The 14717-nt window shown below is 53.0% G+C and overlaps 1 protein-coding gene across 1 annotated transcript in view; it reads right to left on the bottom strand.

The window, feature by feature from the left end:
- Positions 1-3910: 3910 nt before the first annotated feature.
- Positions 3911-14717, bottom strand: part of COBL (cordon-bleu WH2 repeat protein) — a 257272-nt gene continuing 246465 nt past the window's right edge. The window contains exon 16 of the mRNA XM_082632720.1: positions 3911-5191. Coding sequence (XP_082488846.1) covers positions 5174-5191 — 18 coding nt within the window. The 3' untranslated portion in view covers positions 3911-5173. The remainder of the gene's footprint in view (positions 5192-14717) is intronic.

Raw genomic sequence — 14717 nt, 5'->3', positions numbered from 1 at the left:
TCTAAAAGGCCAGGCCAAATGCCAAGGCTGCTTAATCCAGAGAGCTGCTGTGAGGGAAGCAAGGGCGTGAATCATTCATTCTGCAGGCAGGTGTGCGGTTCCCACCGATAGCACCATTCAGTGGTTCACCAAAGTTGAAACAGTGTTCTGATGGGTTAGATAATCCCAGACAGGTTGCCCTTCTCTGGCAGGAGCCCACAGAAAACAGGGGCTGTGGGCTGACAGCCACAACTGCTATGGGGAAGTCACTGGGAGATGCTCAGAGGGTGGCCCCTAGGGTTGGGAGCCAGGCTGGAGTCCAGAGTCAGAATTGGGGAACCTTAAGATCATGGGAACCAGGGACCGGGGAAACCAGGAGCACTTAGACATGACTCAGCCAACAGCCTTATCCATCTCCCAGGCCGCCTCAGTGTCACATACAGCGACTGTCCATGCCTAATTTTGAAACAATCAGATGAGTACTTGCTTAAGAAAGAAAATCTGGTAAAAGCGAGCAAGTGGAGAAGAGAAAATAAATCCTCTCAGCTCAGGACTGGGTGCCACGTTCGCCCCAGGAGCCTGTGGTCTGGGAAACCTGTGTCAGGGTAGATGTTCCAGATGGGACCCACCCGGAGTCCACTGCTGCATCCCCTTGGGGCCACACTGGGTCCTGCTGACTGTGGGCCACTGGGCACCCCGAGAGCAGCAGCAGAGGGCATAGGCCTCCAGCACACACGCTCAGCTCTTGCTCAGACACTCGCCTGCTGTGTCATCTCGGCAAATGACTGTTGTTTTCCTACGCTCCAGTTTCCTCCTCTGGATGAGAGGCAGAATACATTTGCCCGACGGGTCTAAGCATTTCACAGTGCCCGGTCTCACTAGAGCTGGATTTCTCCTGGGCACAAGCCAGGCACCTGGCCTCCTCTCTCTACTCATCTTTACCCTGCAGAGTGTCTCATCAGAGAATGGTCCGGTGACAGGTGACTCAGAGCCACAATCTCCAGGGCTGCAGAGACAGCATTCCCCCACGTGGGAAGCCCCAGCTCAGACAGGACCAGGGGTGCCCGGGAACCCCCAAGGGTTACCTTCGGGAGCCAGGTTCCCGCCCTGACTTCCCATGAGCTTTTCTGTGGCTCGATTTCTGTGGGGGCCCTCGTGGGCTAATCCTTGGTGCCAGCAAATGTTTTGATGAGGTCATGCGATTGCTCACCAGGAAATTACATTTGTCATTCCTGGTTCTCTGAGTCCTGCTTACGACTCACAGGCTGCCCAAAGCAGCAAGAGGGATGACGTCACCCATAGGCCCCGAGCTGTCCTTGGTGGACGCTGGTGTGACACCAGGTCACAGGACAGGGGCTGGTTCCTCTGCTCAGACCTGCCGCAAAACACAGGCCGGCCACAGGCCTGTGCAGATGTTTCTGTGTGTCCTGAAATATCGTCAGTTTTTAAGTTCCACTGGCACGTGAAAACCAGGCGTATTCTCTCTAGGGCGGCCAGTTGCTCTCATCTCACACTGCCTCGTTTCTGAGCTGCCCGTCACGCCACCCTTTTCAGCTGACTCCTGATCTCCCAAATGCCACCACCTTGCTTGTCTCCTGCCCTCAGGCCTGGGCTCGGCCAGCCGTGCCCTCCGGCTGCAGACCGGTCCCTGAGGATAATTCCACTCTCCCTTCACTGCAATTCAGAGGCTTTCCAGCCACTCACAGCCATCTGTCTCCTAGGAAATCTCCCTTCCACCCCACAGTTGGGCATTTGCCCATCAGCCATTGACTAAGCAGGTCCTTCTGGAATTTTCTCCCCGGGGTGACCTGTTTCACTGCCTCAAGGCTGAGCAGGGCAGAGGGAAGGCCACGAGCCGCAGACCAGATCCAGAAGCGCAGGCTCCACCCAGATTTTGTCACGAGGTCCAGCCCACAGTCCTGGGCTCACCATCCATCATGGGGTCCCCCTGAAGGCAGTGGGGCAGCCGCATGATCACCCAGCCGGGCCCGAACCCCTTTTACGGATGGACTTCTTGGTAAGTAGGTTGCTGCTCTAAAGATACACAAGAGGCAGAACTGCCACTTCTCTGCCCCTAGGCCTGCCGCAGGGATGAGGAAATGACGTGGTCCAGGAAGATGGGGAAAATGGTCCTGGCTCTCAGCACGGAAGAAGTCAGGTGATTCCAGGGCCCGATCGGAGGCCTGAGGCCAGAGCCAGGGACGGGAAGGCTTCCCTGAAGGCCCTTCTCTCAGCTCCTTCTGAGAGCCTCTCAGCCGCCTGGACCCTGGGGGTCTGCCCCCTGGTCTCTCCGGTCCTTCCTCTGAGTTCCTTCCGACAGAAGGCAGAGCGAAAATGGGGCAAACCCTGGATTGGACACAGGACACCTGGCTCCAGTCTCACTTCCCAGGATGCTCGTTCTCTCACTGGGCACTTACTGAATACCTCACTGGACCTGACAGTGAGGGACACCACTGAGTGTAGTGTCCACACGGGGACCTTTGGGGAGACAGAAGAGACACGATTAGTAATTACGCTGTGTAAACCAGGCCTTTTCCTGGCACACAGGGCCATGTGTTCTGGGCCCGGAAAGCTCATTCAGACCTGCTCCCTGCCTTAAGGCTGACGCACTGTGGGCAGAAAGGCAGGTGAGGGGCTGACTTGAGGAGTGATATGTGGGGAAGGGTGGCTTTGACAGCAGAAGTGAGCTTACAGGGGCAGCGAGGAGGCCCGGATGCAGGAGCACACGGGGAGGGTGTGTGTGTGTGTGTGTGGAGCAGCATCGTGGGCACAGTGCTGGATTTCCCAGTTGGTGGGGTGCGCGGTGGGGGGAGCTGCACGTTTATGGCAGGGGAAGTGCGCGAGGGGTGAGGGGCGTGCCACGTGCCCTCGGGATGCATCAGTGCCGTGGTGGTGGTTCCATGTGGATGTGAGCTGAGGCTGAAGCCTCGGACTGCTGAGGGGGCTTACAGGCTTAGGAGTTCAGATTTAATGCTGTAGGAACAGGGATCATAGAACCACTGATTTAAGAACGAGGGTAACGCGATGAAGCTGCTTCATCAGTTGCTTAGTCTTCCTGGACTCAGTATCCTCGTCTGGAAAATGGTGCCTCACCACCACTGAACCTGAGAACCGCCAAGCACAACGGGGAAATGCTCTGCAAAAAGGCAAAAGCACGATGCAGAAGGCTGTCCCATCCCTCACGCACAGCCCACACCCAGTGTGGGGTACAGAGGATAACATAATGCAACAAGGTATACATTTAGTATCAGGTTGGTCCCTCCCCTTGTGAGCAATATGAGGTGGGTGTGCGCCCAAGGGACCGCCCTCCTCGTCCTCAGGGCCCGCTTCTGCTCCCGTCACATATGCTGGGGAGCAAGGCTGCTCTGGGACATGGGGCCCCAAGTCGTGTGTGAGGACCAGGGGCCAGAGGCCAGGGAAAGTGTATGGACCCCAGTCACCCACACACACTTCTACACTATGCTCCTCTCATTCCTCCAACGCTCCAGGCAAAATCCTGCCTCAGGACCTTTGTACCTTCTCTTTTCCCTGCCAGCTAGGCGTCCACCCATGCTTGGCCCTCTCCTTTCCTCCAGGTTTTTACTAAGATGTCACTGTAGCAAGAGGCCTTTCTTCATCCCCCTATTTATGCTTCATCCCTTTTCATGTTTTTCTCCGAATCACTTACCAGCACCTAAGTATACTCAGTATATTGTTCACTTACTTCGCTTATGGTCTGTCTCCTCCACTATGATTCACGTGCCACGAAGGCAGGGATTCCTGCCTGTTTTGGTGTCGCTGTAACAAGTGCCCAGGAGAGGGTAGCAAGCAGTCCTAAGTACCAATTGAATAAACAAATGTCTCCTTTCTATCTTGGGCACAGGGTATCCAAACAAACTGCGGTATGAAGTCATGAAATCCACACGAAGGCTACACTTTCATTTCCTTTTATTTGTGGCACTAAAAGACCAACAGTAGAGACAGTGTGGTGTGACAGCGATTGGCTGGATGCCCTGGCCGCCCTGGGGAAGGTGAGTGGCATTCATCAGACAACGCAGAGCAGTTTCCGTCCTACGTGACGCCCGGCTCTGAAATCGTGAAACATTCGAAGGATCTCGCCATATTTGTTGCTTCATTAAGACAGAAATTTTATTGCAGGAATTCCTCTTGATTTCTAGTAATCTCTTCAAGAGCTTTTTCTACAGCCGTAGTTGACCTCTAAGATAAATACCAGAGACTGGGTGCTGTGTGCTATGAAAAGGCTGCCACATGATCCACAGCAGCCATTCACCTGCTGGGCAAAAGCATGGAGACCAAATCCACATTGTGAAACATCAGCATGAGTTTGATCTGATCTGGATAACATGCAGACACCCAGCATCCACGCTTCTGCCCCGCAGAGGATTTCTCAGGCTCCCAGGGCAGCCTCCAGGCTCCGTGCTCAGCCCTTAGCTGGGGAGGGCTGCGCTACATCACAGCCCGCTGGGGGACAGCCATCCAAGTGGGCACTGCCATCCTCTCCAATGCCCTTCTGATCGCAGCCAACACCTCAGGAAAACTCAGACCTGCCACGTTCATACATCACGTTTGATTGTTATTCTGGGTGATCGTGGTTGATTTTGAATAGACTGAGTTGGACAGATCATGGTCTGCTACCCTCCATGAGGTTTTCACCCCAAACGTTTGAGGAATAAGGATCCAATACTTTCATTACTCAGTGAAGTCACCTTTGAAAAAGCCTCCCAACTCTTTTTTCTTACATCAAGTAGCATATGACATTCAGATTGTTTCAACTGATTTATATATTTTCCCTAGAATTCAGAAAGATTTTCAACAACTAAATGGCTTTAAGCATCTACATGTGGTAAGTCTCCAAGGTCCACAATCGGTCTAAGGCATGATTCTTTCCACTTTGTCTATCGATGTAATTAAGTGTGTTGGGCTCCAGCGTTTATAGTCCCATTCACCTGCCAACAAGAACAGTTTATTGGCAACTTTAAATATTCAGAGGCAAATACATTTCCTTGGCACAAGCCGCGTGGCCGAGGGGTATCCCCATCCCTTTGAACCGTGAGACAGACTGAGAGTCAAGGAGGTGAGTTTGGGCCTGGAGACCAGGAAGCCTCCAGACCCCTATGTCCCTTGCCGGGTGGTGCTCGTGAGTGGTCAGCATCCTGCACGGGGGTCTCTGCCACGATCGCATCTTGTTGCTGAGTCACACGAGCAAGGGCGCCTGCAGTGAAGAAAGAAGCACAGTTTTCTCAGGGTATATGCCCAGTAATTCAAAAGGAGTCATGAACCAAAATGTTCACTGCAGCTCCATTCACAACAGCCCGGAGCTGGAAACCACCTAAGTGTCCATCATCGGACGAATGGGTAAAGAAGATGTGGCACATGTGTACAACGGCATACTACTCAGCCATAAAAAGAAACGAAACTGAGCTATTTGTAATGAGGTGGATAGACCTAGAGTCTGTCATACAGAGTGAAGTAAGTCAGAAAGAGAAAGACAAATACCGTATGCTAACACGTATATATGGAATTAAAAAAAAATGTCATGAAGAACCTAGGGGTAAAACGGGAATAAAGACACAGACCTACTAGAGAATGGACTTGAGGATACGGGGAGGGGGAAGGGTAAGCTGTGACAAAGCGAGAGAGAGGCATGGACATGTATACACTACCAAACGTAAGGTAGATAGCTAGTGGGAAGCAGCCGCATAGCACAGGGAGATCAGCTCGGTGCTTTGTGACCCCCTAGAGGGGTGGGATAGGGAGGGTGGGAGGGAGGGAGGGAGATGCAAGAGGGAGGGGATATGGGAACAGATGTATATGTATAACTGATTCACTTTGTTATACAGCAGAAACTAACACACCATTGTAAAGCAATTATACTCCAATAACGATGTAAAAAAAAAAAAAAAGACCCACAGTTACTCAGGGCACAACGCGGAGCCCAGGGCGCAGGTATCCGGGTGCAGAGGACCTGTGTGCCGATCTCTCCTTGCATTGTTCCTTTCCCAGCACAACGAGAGTTTACACTGTACCCATCAAACCTTTAGCCCCAAGGAGAAATCTCTCAGAAACACAAACAACGCGCCTGAATGCTCTCAGGGAGCTGCTACTGCCTTCAGGAAAGAAGATCGGGAACTGCTGGAGGGTCTAAGATGTGTCTGCAGGTCCCAGAGCCGTCAGCCGGCCCCAGCCCTGGCCCCCTCTGAGCTCCCTCCCAGCCTCTGAGTCTGTTAGGGGTCCCTCTCCTGGGCTGGTCTCTGCATGTGGGGTTTCTCCTTTGGGGATGCCCCTTTCCTGCTGGAAAACGAGGACTCCTTCTTCAAGAAGCGTTCAGACCATCTCTTGGCCAAAGGCATTCCTGCTTCCAGTCCTGGGTGGGCAGGTCCGATCGCCCCCTCGTGTGGTGGGTTACCTGGCCTGCCACGGTCTCCCAGCAGCTGTGTCTCTCACTGCTGGTGTGGGGACTCTGGGGCTGGAACCACGTCATCCAGCCCCATCCCGTCCCCAGGGAGCAGGACTTGCTGGGTGCCAGTGAGTGGGGGCGGCTCCAAACCCACACGTTCCCAGCCCACTCGATGCGTGAGCTCACCCTGCCACTCTGAGTCCAGCCCTGCATGCTCCTGGGATGCCCAAGTGCAGAAAACGTGCCTGCACAATCTTGAAGGAAACAGTTCTGTGCCTCTGAAGGCCAAGGCGAACAGCATTTTTGAGAAAAGCGACAGATTCACGTGAAACCATGTGAAAGGAGCACTGGATTTCTCACTGTGGTTCCACCGAGCTCAGCACATTCTCAATGGAACAGCGCTGGGAGCTGGGCATCTAGTCCTACTTTTCAGTGTGTTATCAGAGCGAACATCCAAGGACCCAAGCGGATTTCTTATAATGCCAACAACACACACCACCTGGAATACTTCCTGTGCACTTACAGTGTGTCAGGTACCATTCCAAGCCCTCCACGAGTCTCATCTCGTTAAAACTTCAGCTCGACTCAATCACTGACGCATTACTGCCATTCTCAGCACTGTGGGTACGGCCTCTAATATAACGATGGGAGAACCGGGGTGTAAAGCGCTGTCTCAGCCTGAACCAAATACTAGGAAGTAGCCATCCCCAGCGGGCTCATCTGAGAAGAGGACATGGCCCCAGGCCACGACCACGGCTGCAGGGTTCCACCCGCTCGCTTCTTACGAGCACACCGGCCCATCAGTGTGTCCTTGGCTGCAGCGGCGTCCACACCAGCTGAGCAATGAAACGGGATGAGATGTGGAGTTTGGGGGCGTGGAGAGAGGAGACTGGGCCTGCTGATTTGGATGGAGCCCATGGGACACACACGGTGGACGTCAAGGAGGGCACGGAAGATTCGTGTCCGATGCACAGGGCAGCTCAGGATGGAGGTGGGATTGGGGGCCAGCGGTCCGGACGGTGAAGGGTCTGCCTGGGAGAATGAGGAGATTTGGAAGACAAGAGGTCTTGGGACTCTGTCCAGGGCCGCATGCAGCCTTGGGCAGAGGAGACTCAGAACGTGGCCAGAGGGGCAGGGGAAATGGGCAGCGCGCTTGCCGAGCCACGGGGAGCGCGCGTCCACAAGGATGCACGTGGTGACAGCAAACAGTGCAACGGGAACCGGGGGGCCCCCAGGGTGGGAGACACAGATGAGCTTATGTTTAAACATTATGTTAGTTACATTTTCAATGGGTTTGTCTTCAAACTCTAGACACCTTTAGCAGTGAGACACCTCTAACTTGAAAACAAAGATTTTAATTGTCAGTTTGGAAAAGCACAATCCGTTTGCTAAAGTATGTCCAAGAAACAGGGAAAAGAGTGTGTGTGCTGGACAGAGAAGAACAGTTTGAGCCTGTTATTGGAACATGCAGCCAGCATCCTGTTAACAGTACGTTTATCCCATTTCCTGACCTTTGAAAAGGGTCAGGAGAATAAAGGGCGCTATTCTTGCATCCAAGGGCACTAGCAGCATTGTGACCTTGACGAGGGTGGTTCTGAGCGTGGCCAGGAGGAGGCCGGTGGGGAGTGGATGCTGGGGAAATGGAGCAGCACAAGTGGGCAGGACATCTAGAAGCTACAGTGAAGGAAGCAGAGCGCTAGGCAGTGGTGGGATCGGGTCCTTAGGAGGGGGAGGGAATTTTAAAATGTATCTTGACTGTTATTGTTAACAAATTAATTGATATATGATAAACTGCACGCATTTAAAGTGTAAAACTTGGTATGTTTTGACATATATTTATTTATTTTTTGGCCTGGCTTTAGCTTTGGCCTGACTTCTTTCACTCAGCATAATTACTTTGTGATTCATCCGCGTTGTTGCGTGTACCTGCCTTTTATTGCTGGGTAGTAATTCATTGTATGGATATACTGACTTTGCATCCGGGCTGGGCGAGTCTCAGGGAGGGGGTGCCCCCCCCTTCCCCGGTAAATGGGGATGATGGGATTTGCACTACAGACCCGCCCCGTGAGGCTCGAGGTACACCTCATCGCGTTGTCACCAGCGCCACCATCACTTCATCTCATCCCAGCACCAGCGTCCTGGTGGCCGGGATGAGATGACAACTGAACGGAGGTTTGGGGGTGAGGCAGGAGATATCCTGCACGCCTCGGTCACCTAAAGCCTAGCCCAACTGGGAGAAGCCACTTCCAGAAGGCGGTTCCAAGTTGCTCAGGTAGACTTCCCAGGACACAGAGGGGTAGTACGTGGGGCTGTGACCCAGCGAGGGGAGCTACAGGGCAGACGAGTGAAGGAAGCGGGGGCTGGACATCCCCTGCTCTCCTGGCAGCGAGCCCGCTTCACACCAGCCTGGCAACCTGAGTGTCGCTGGTGCAGAAAACCCGGGCTGGGGGGTATTTGAATCCCTGGCTGGTTGAGACCTAGAAGGTGCTTTCATCACCACTGATAGCAACGGGATGGCTGCATGCAGATTGTAAAAGTTCTCAGTAAACGAAGAAAATATCTAGGAAGGAAAAGGAGAACTCCTGAACTTTGGTGTCCAGAAGGAAACTGAAGAAGCACAGCCTTAAAAAGCTCTGACTTGGACAATTCAACAAAGACAGCTTGGTGATGGAATTGCCCACGAGGTAGCCTAAACCACACCCATGGCCATTAGTGTCAACCCAAGCTTAAAGCCACACTGGTAAGTGGTCGCCACTTAGGTTGGGGCAGGGGAGCGTTCTGCTGCCCAGCGCCCACTCACGTGACCCGTGGACCTGCCCCGGGATGGGTGGGACCCAATTCAGGTGGGCAAGGAGGACAGCGGGCGCCCCCTGGGGGCAGGAGGGCGCGCTGCAAGGCGCAGCTTGGAAGAAAAACACTGGAAGGGTTCCTGGCATCCCAAAGGTTTCAAGCTTCCTGAAAGATTCTTTCTTATTTTGGTTGGACAAGAAGAAAATCAATGAAGGGACAAAAAGCTTGCAGTTTGAGGCCAAGTCAGAAAGCTGTAAAAATATCCAAGTTTAATTTTGCTTCCTCACCTGCCAAGGAAAATGACGTGTATACGGAAAAAGGTAAAATGAACAGTGGTGACAGAGGGCCAGTGTCCAGGGGAAGGAAAGAAGTTGTCAGGGAGCGACAGGATTCTCTGTCTCAGGTCCCTTCTTTCTACCCAGACAGATGAGTTCCTGGGGGGGGGGTGCTAAGGGACTCCCAAGGGACCCAGCCATGCAGCTGTCAGCCAGCTTTGCAGAACGGGGGCGGGACCGTCGGCAGAAGACCGGAGATGTCCAGAACTTACCTTATTCTCCAAAGGAAAAGAAGGTGGTTTCTTCCAGCGGGAAGTGGATTCTTGGCAAGTGTATCACGATTATGAAATAGATGAGTTCTGAGCACGGGGACCCCGAGTTGCCCTCGGCCACTGGCCTGGAGAGCCAGGCAATATGGTGGCAAAGAATGGGCGCCCTCTCTGCCTTCCCCCAAAAGATAGTGACTGAGCACCCACTCTGTGTCTGGGGCTGTGCAAGGTGCTGGGACCTGCGGGAGCTCACGGTGTGGCTGCAAGGCAAGCATCACACAGGAGTTACACAGATCGCGGCTGAAATTAGACTGCGATGCGGTTATGAGGGGAAGCGAGGTGAGGCTCTGATGGGGAACCTCCTCCAGCCTGGGGGCTGGGGGAGACCTTCTGGGGGCTTGAGGTTAATCCACGACAACTGGGGATTAGCTGGTAACACTAGGAGCTGAAACGTTTTCCTTCCAGGAATAGGGAACCGCACCCATGAGGGCCCTGAGGGGTCCCTGCAGCGGTGACAGGCATCCCTGGGTTCCGCATGCAGGAAACACAGGTCTGTATAGGCAGGAGGGTCTCAGGGCAGCAAAGACAGAACTAACCTGCCTGCGCCTCTGAACTCTCCCCACTTCACTGAAACACATCAAAGGTCTACACTGTGCGTTGCCGAGCCCAGCACGGCCTAGAGTTGCTGCTGCTGAGCGTTCTCATGAGCTAATCCGCAGTCACAGAACTCGGGTTTCTCTCGCCCATGAGGGAAGATGCTCAGGCGTAGAAGAACAGACTCTCACTGTTGCTGCTGCTTTTCCGTCCTGGCTCAGGGGCTCCCCGGGCTTTGACGGTGATGGTGTCACATGTCTAATCACTTCTCACAGGGTCTCCTGCCAAGGCCAAGCGCCAGGACACACGTGTGATCTGAATCAGTTAATGCCTGGGGTGGGAAAACGCACACCTGGGAGGGCCCGGTCGCGGCGTGCCCACCACGGGGCTTAATGAGGCATTTCCCAGAGGCGTCCGCCCATGTCGGGCTGACGCGGAGTCTGGCTGGGCAGCGGCACTGACCTAGTTAAGGCCTGGACGAGGCCCTCAGGACATCTGTGCCCCACTTTCCCATCTGTGGAATGGAAGCTGCAGACTTTCAGTCCAGGAAGGTCTGGACAGAGGAGATGCTCGCTCTCTGCCCTCCTTGGAGGAAAGCTAGGGCACACGAGGAAAAGGGCTTGGGGCTTTCACCAGGTCTCTAACTTTGTGAGATGTCCCTAAGGCCAAGGACAAACCCCCAACCCCTTCTTTCTCTCCTGGCTGAGAGTCCCCCGGGGGCACAGACAATACTTCATTCATCTCTCCATCTCAAGCAGCTACTACAGTCTCTGGACCCTGGTGGGTTCTCAGGAAATGCTTGCGAAATGAATGGCTGGACGTGTGAATGTGTTAAATATAAACACGGATTGAAAGGGCACTTGGTGTCCATTCCAGGCCCTCTGAAACAATGCATTTAAAACAGACCGACAAAGGCTGTGCAGTGCACACAGTTTCACCATGAATAAGAATGCAGGATGGAGCGGAAGGCGGAAGCGGATTCTGGGGTCCATTTGAGCCCTGCCCCCAGCAAGGGAGGGCAGTGTCCACTGCGGAAGTGGCAGCGGACAGAGCAGAGCTGAGGATGCTGTTATCTGGGGCTGGAGGGAAGACACAGAGCGGGCCACGCCTCTGATAACCGCAAACACGGAGGCGGGGAGGTACACAGACTTTCGATCGCCTCGAAAAACGGCCAACTCACTTTTTTTTTTTTTTTTTTTTTTTTTGCTGTACGCGGGCCTCTCACTGCTGTGGCCTCTCCCACTGCGGAGCACAGGCTCCGGACACGCAGGCTCAGCGGCCATGGCTCACGGGCCCAGCCGCTCCGCGGCACGTGGGATCCTCCCGGACCGGGGCACGAACCTGTGTCCCCTGCATCGGCAGGCGGACTCTCAACCACTGTGCCACCAGGGAAACCCGCCAACTCACTTTTAAGGTGATGATTCCTCCTACATCAAATCGACCCTTTGGTCTTTTAGCGTAAGCAGCATCGTCACCGACGCAAAACGTGTGTTCAGGGAAGGGTGAGTGGCTGCCCGCTTTAGCAGTGAGTCCCTCACCTCTGCCAGCTCTCCTGGGACAGCCGGACGCCCTGCTTCTCCTGGAGGAGGACGCCTGGAGGACTCACTCACTGCAGCCCCCCACACCACCCAGCAGAGCCGGGAACACCCCTCAGTCCAGGACGCTATCCTGGCTGCACGCATCCTGGAGCATCACTGAACACCAAGGATGAGGGGGCCTCTGCTCGTACTGAGAATCCACACCGCTTGGACCCAGGAGTCCCGCACTTAGCTCAACTTTCCTTGAGGTTATGCAACTTTAAAAGCCCAAAAGGTGAAAGAAAGCTAAAGAGGCAAAGCTCAAATGACTCGAGGTGTAAATGCCGTAACACATCCCAAACTGCATCGGCTGCGAAGCCACAGAGACCTTCATGGCCAGCGGCCTGCAGACAAGTGCCGCCTAACTAGACTCCTCAGAGAAGGTACAGTTGGCCCTGGTCACCTGGATCGCACGTGTGTCCCCTGGTGTCACAGGTCTGCTGTTCCAAACCAATAGGGAGGGCAAGGCAGTCGCAAACGAGGTCAGGTGCACACCTCCAGGAGGACAACCATTGGTTCCAGGTGAGGTTGGCCTGGCCACACCTGGGTGTCCCTGATGGAGGCTGAGCTGAGGCTTCTGGGTGGATGGACTGTCCAGGTCCTGGCCTCCGAAGTCACATGTCCTTCGGCAGGTTTTACGTGGCCCTGAGATGCAGAGTGTAAGCAGGGGAGAGGGGAGGGGGTCTGGGTCGCTGTGTAGAGCAGTGACACAGTCCTGTCACTCAGCCCTTAGGCCTCTAGGTAAGATGTGGTGCATTGGGTAGGCAAAGGGACAGGGTCTCCCAGGTCACCCTCATCATGCTTACTCAGGCCCGGCTTGCAGCCCAAGGGCATCAAAACCTCAGACGCGCCAGACTCACTGCCTCACCCTTCCCAGGATGGGTAACGCAGGTCCAACACTTAGATTAATCCAAGAAACAGTCCAAACGTGGGGTTTTGACTGCCATGTGAAGCTGCTGCTACAAAGCTGAGATCCAGATGAGCAACGGCCTCGCCTCAGCCCCCCTGGACCTTTCCTGCAGGCACTGCTGGGGCCGCGCTGCCCGCTGTGTGGATATACACACACACACCCGTCTGGGTCCCCACCCACTGGCCAGCAGGTCTCGCCTGGTCCCAGCCCCTCCTACCACTGTCCTTGTGTTTCTCCCCACTTTCTCTCTCGTGGCACAAACAGCTTCCGCTGCTCTTCTGGACAGTTCCCAAACTTGTTTTTTAAAATTATTTTCTGGAAGGCATGGGCACACGTTCTAAGAGAGAGAAAGCCTGAGGTTCAAGGTTGCAGTGGTGGCCTCTTCCCCACTGTGCAAGCCCAGGCAGGCTTTGCTCTCTGGGCCCCTGATGCACACGACTCCTGGGAGGTGGACAGAGTAACAGCTATTTGAAACGATCCAGAAGCAGCCAATGAGATGGTGTATGTGAGAAACGAGTACAGCCTTCATGTAATCACAGTCAGCATTACTCAAACTGTATCAAAAGCTCAAATGACGTGGATAATTATCTCAAACCTCAATGTAAAGTGACGCGATAAATACTAGAAAATTGCAGATGAGTAGGCTCAAACCCCTGAAAAATCTGACTCAGGATGTAGACGTCATGTGGTTCTTACTTTGAAACAGTGTTTTAGAGACTCGAAATCGTTCCCTCAGACCAGCCAGACCATCAAGGTTGATAACCAGCTGTGTTGCTTTGGATTCTCTGAGAACGACCGGCACTTCCTTTTTCTTTTCTTTTCATTTCTTTTTTTCTTTTTTTTGTGGTACGCGGGCCTCTCACTGTTGTGGCCTCTCCCCTTGCGGAGCACAGGCTCCAGACGCGCAGGCTCAGTGGCCATGGCTCACGGGCCCAGCCGCTCCGCGGCACGTGGGATCTTCCCGGACCGGGGCACGAACCCGCGTCCCCTGCCTCGGCAGGCGGACTCTCAACCACTGCGCCACCAGGGAAGCCCTTTTTTTTTTTTTTTTTAACTGAACTATAGTTGATTTACAATACTGTGTTAGTTTCAGGAGTACAGCCAAGTGATTCAGTTATATATGGATGTATGTATATCTAAACTATACAGGTATTCTTTTTCAGATTCTTTTCCACTATAGTTTATTACAAGATATTGAGTAGAGTTCCCTGGGCTATAGAGTAGGTCCTTGTTGATTATCTATTTTATATATAGTCATGTGTATCTGTTAGTCCTAAATTCCTAATTTGTCCTCCCCGCCACCTTTCCCCTTTGGTACCGTAAGTTTGTTTTCTATGTCAAGAGTCTGTTTCTGTTTCATAAATAAGTTCATTTGTATCATTTTTTCAGATTCCACATATAGATGATATCATATGATATTTGTCTTTCTCTGTCTGACTTACCTCAGTTAGTATGATAATCTCTAGGTCCATCCATGTTGCTGCAAATTGTATTATTTTATTTTTTTATGGCTGAGTAATATTCCATTGTATATATGTACCACATCTTCTTTATCCATTCATCTGTCGATGGACATGTAGGTTGTTTCCATGGCTTGGCTATTGTAAATAGTGCTGCGATGAACATTGGGGTGCATGTATCTTCTCGAATTAGAGTTTTCTGCAGATATATGCCCAGGAGTGGGATTGCTGGATCATATGGCAACTCTATTTTTAGTTTTCTGAGGAACCTCCATACTGTTCCCCATAGTGGCTGCACCAATTTACATTCCCGCCAACAGTGTAGGAGGGTTCCCTTTTCTCCACACCTTCTCCAGCTTTTATTATTTGTAGACTTTTTGATGATGGCCATTCTGACCCACGGACAGGCACTTACTTTCAATTCATATTGCAATGTGCTTGGAGGAAAGAGGTTGTCCCAGGGTTG

Source organism: Mesoplodon mirus (genome assembly GCF_964341445.2).
Source record: "Mesoplodon mirus genome assembly, chromosome: 9".
In the NCBI taxonomy this organism is placed as follows: Eukaryota; Metazoa; Chordata; class Mammalia; order Artiodactyla; family Ziphiidae; genus Mesoplodon; species Mesoplodon mirus.
This window is presented reverse-complemented; position numbering and strand designations above follow the sequence as displayed.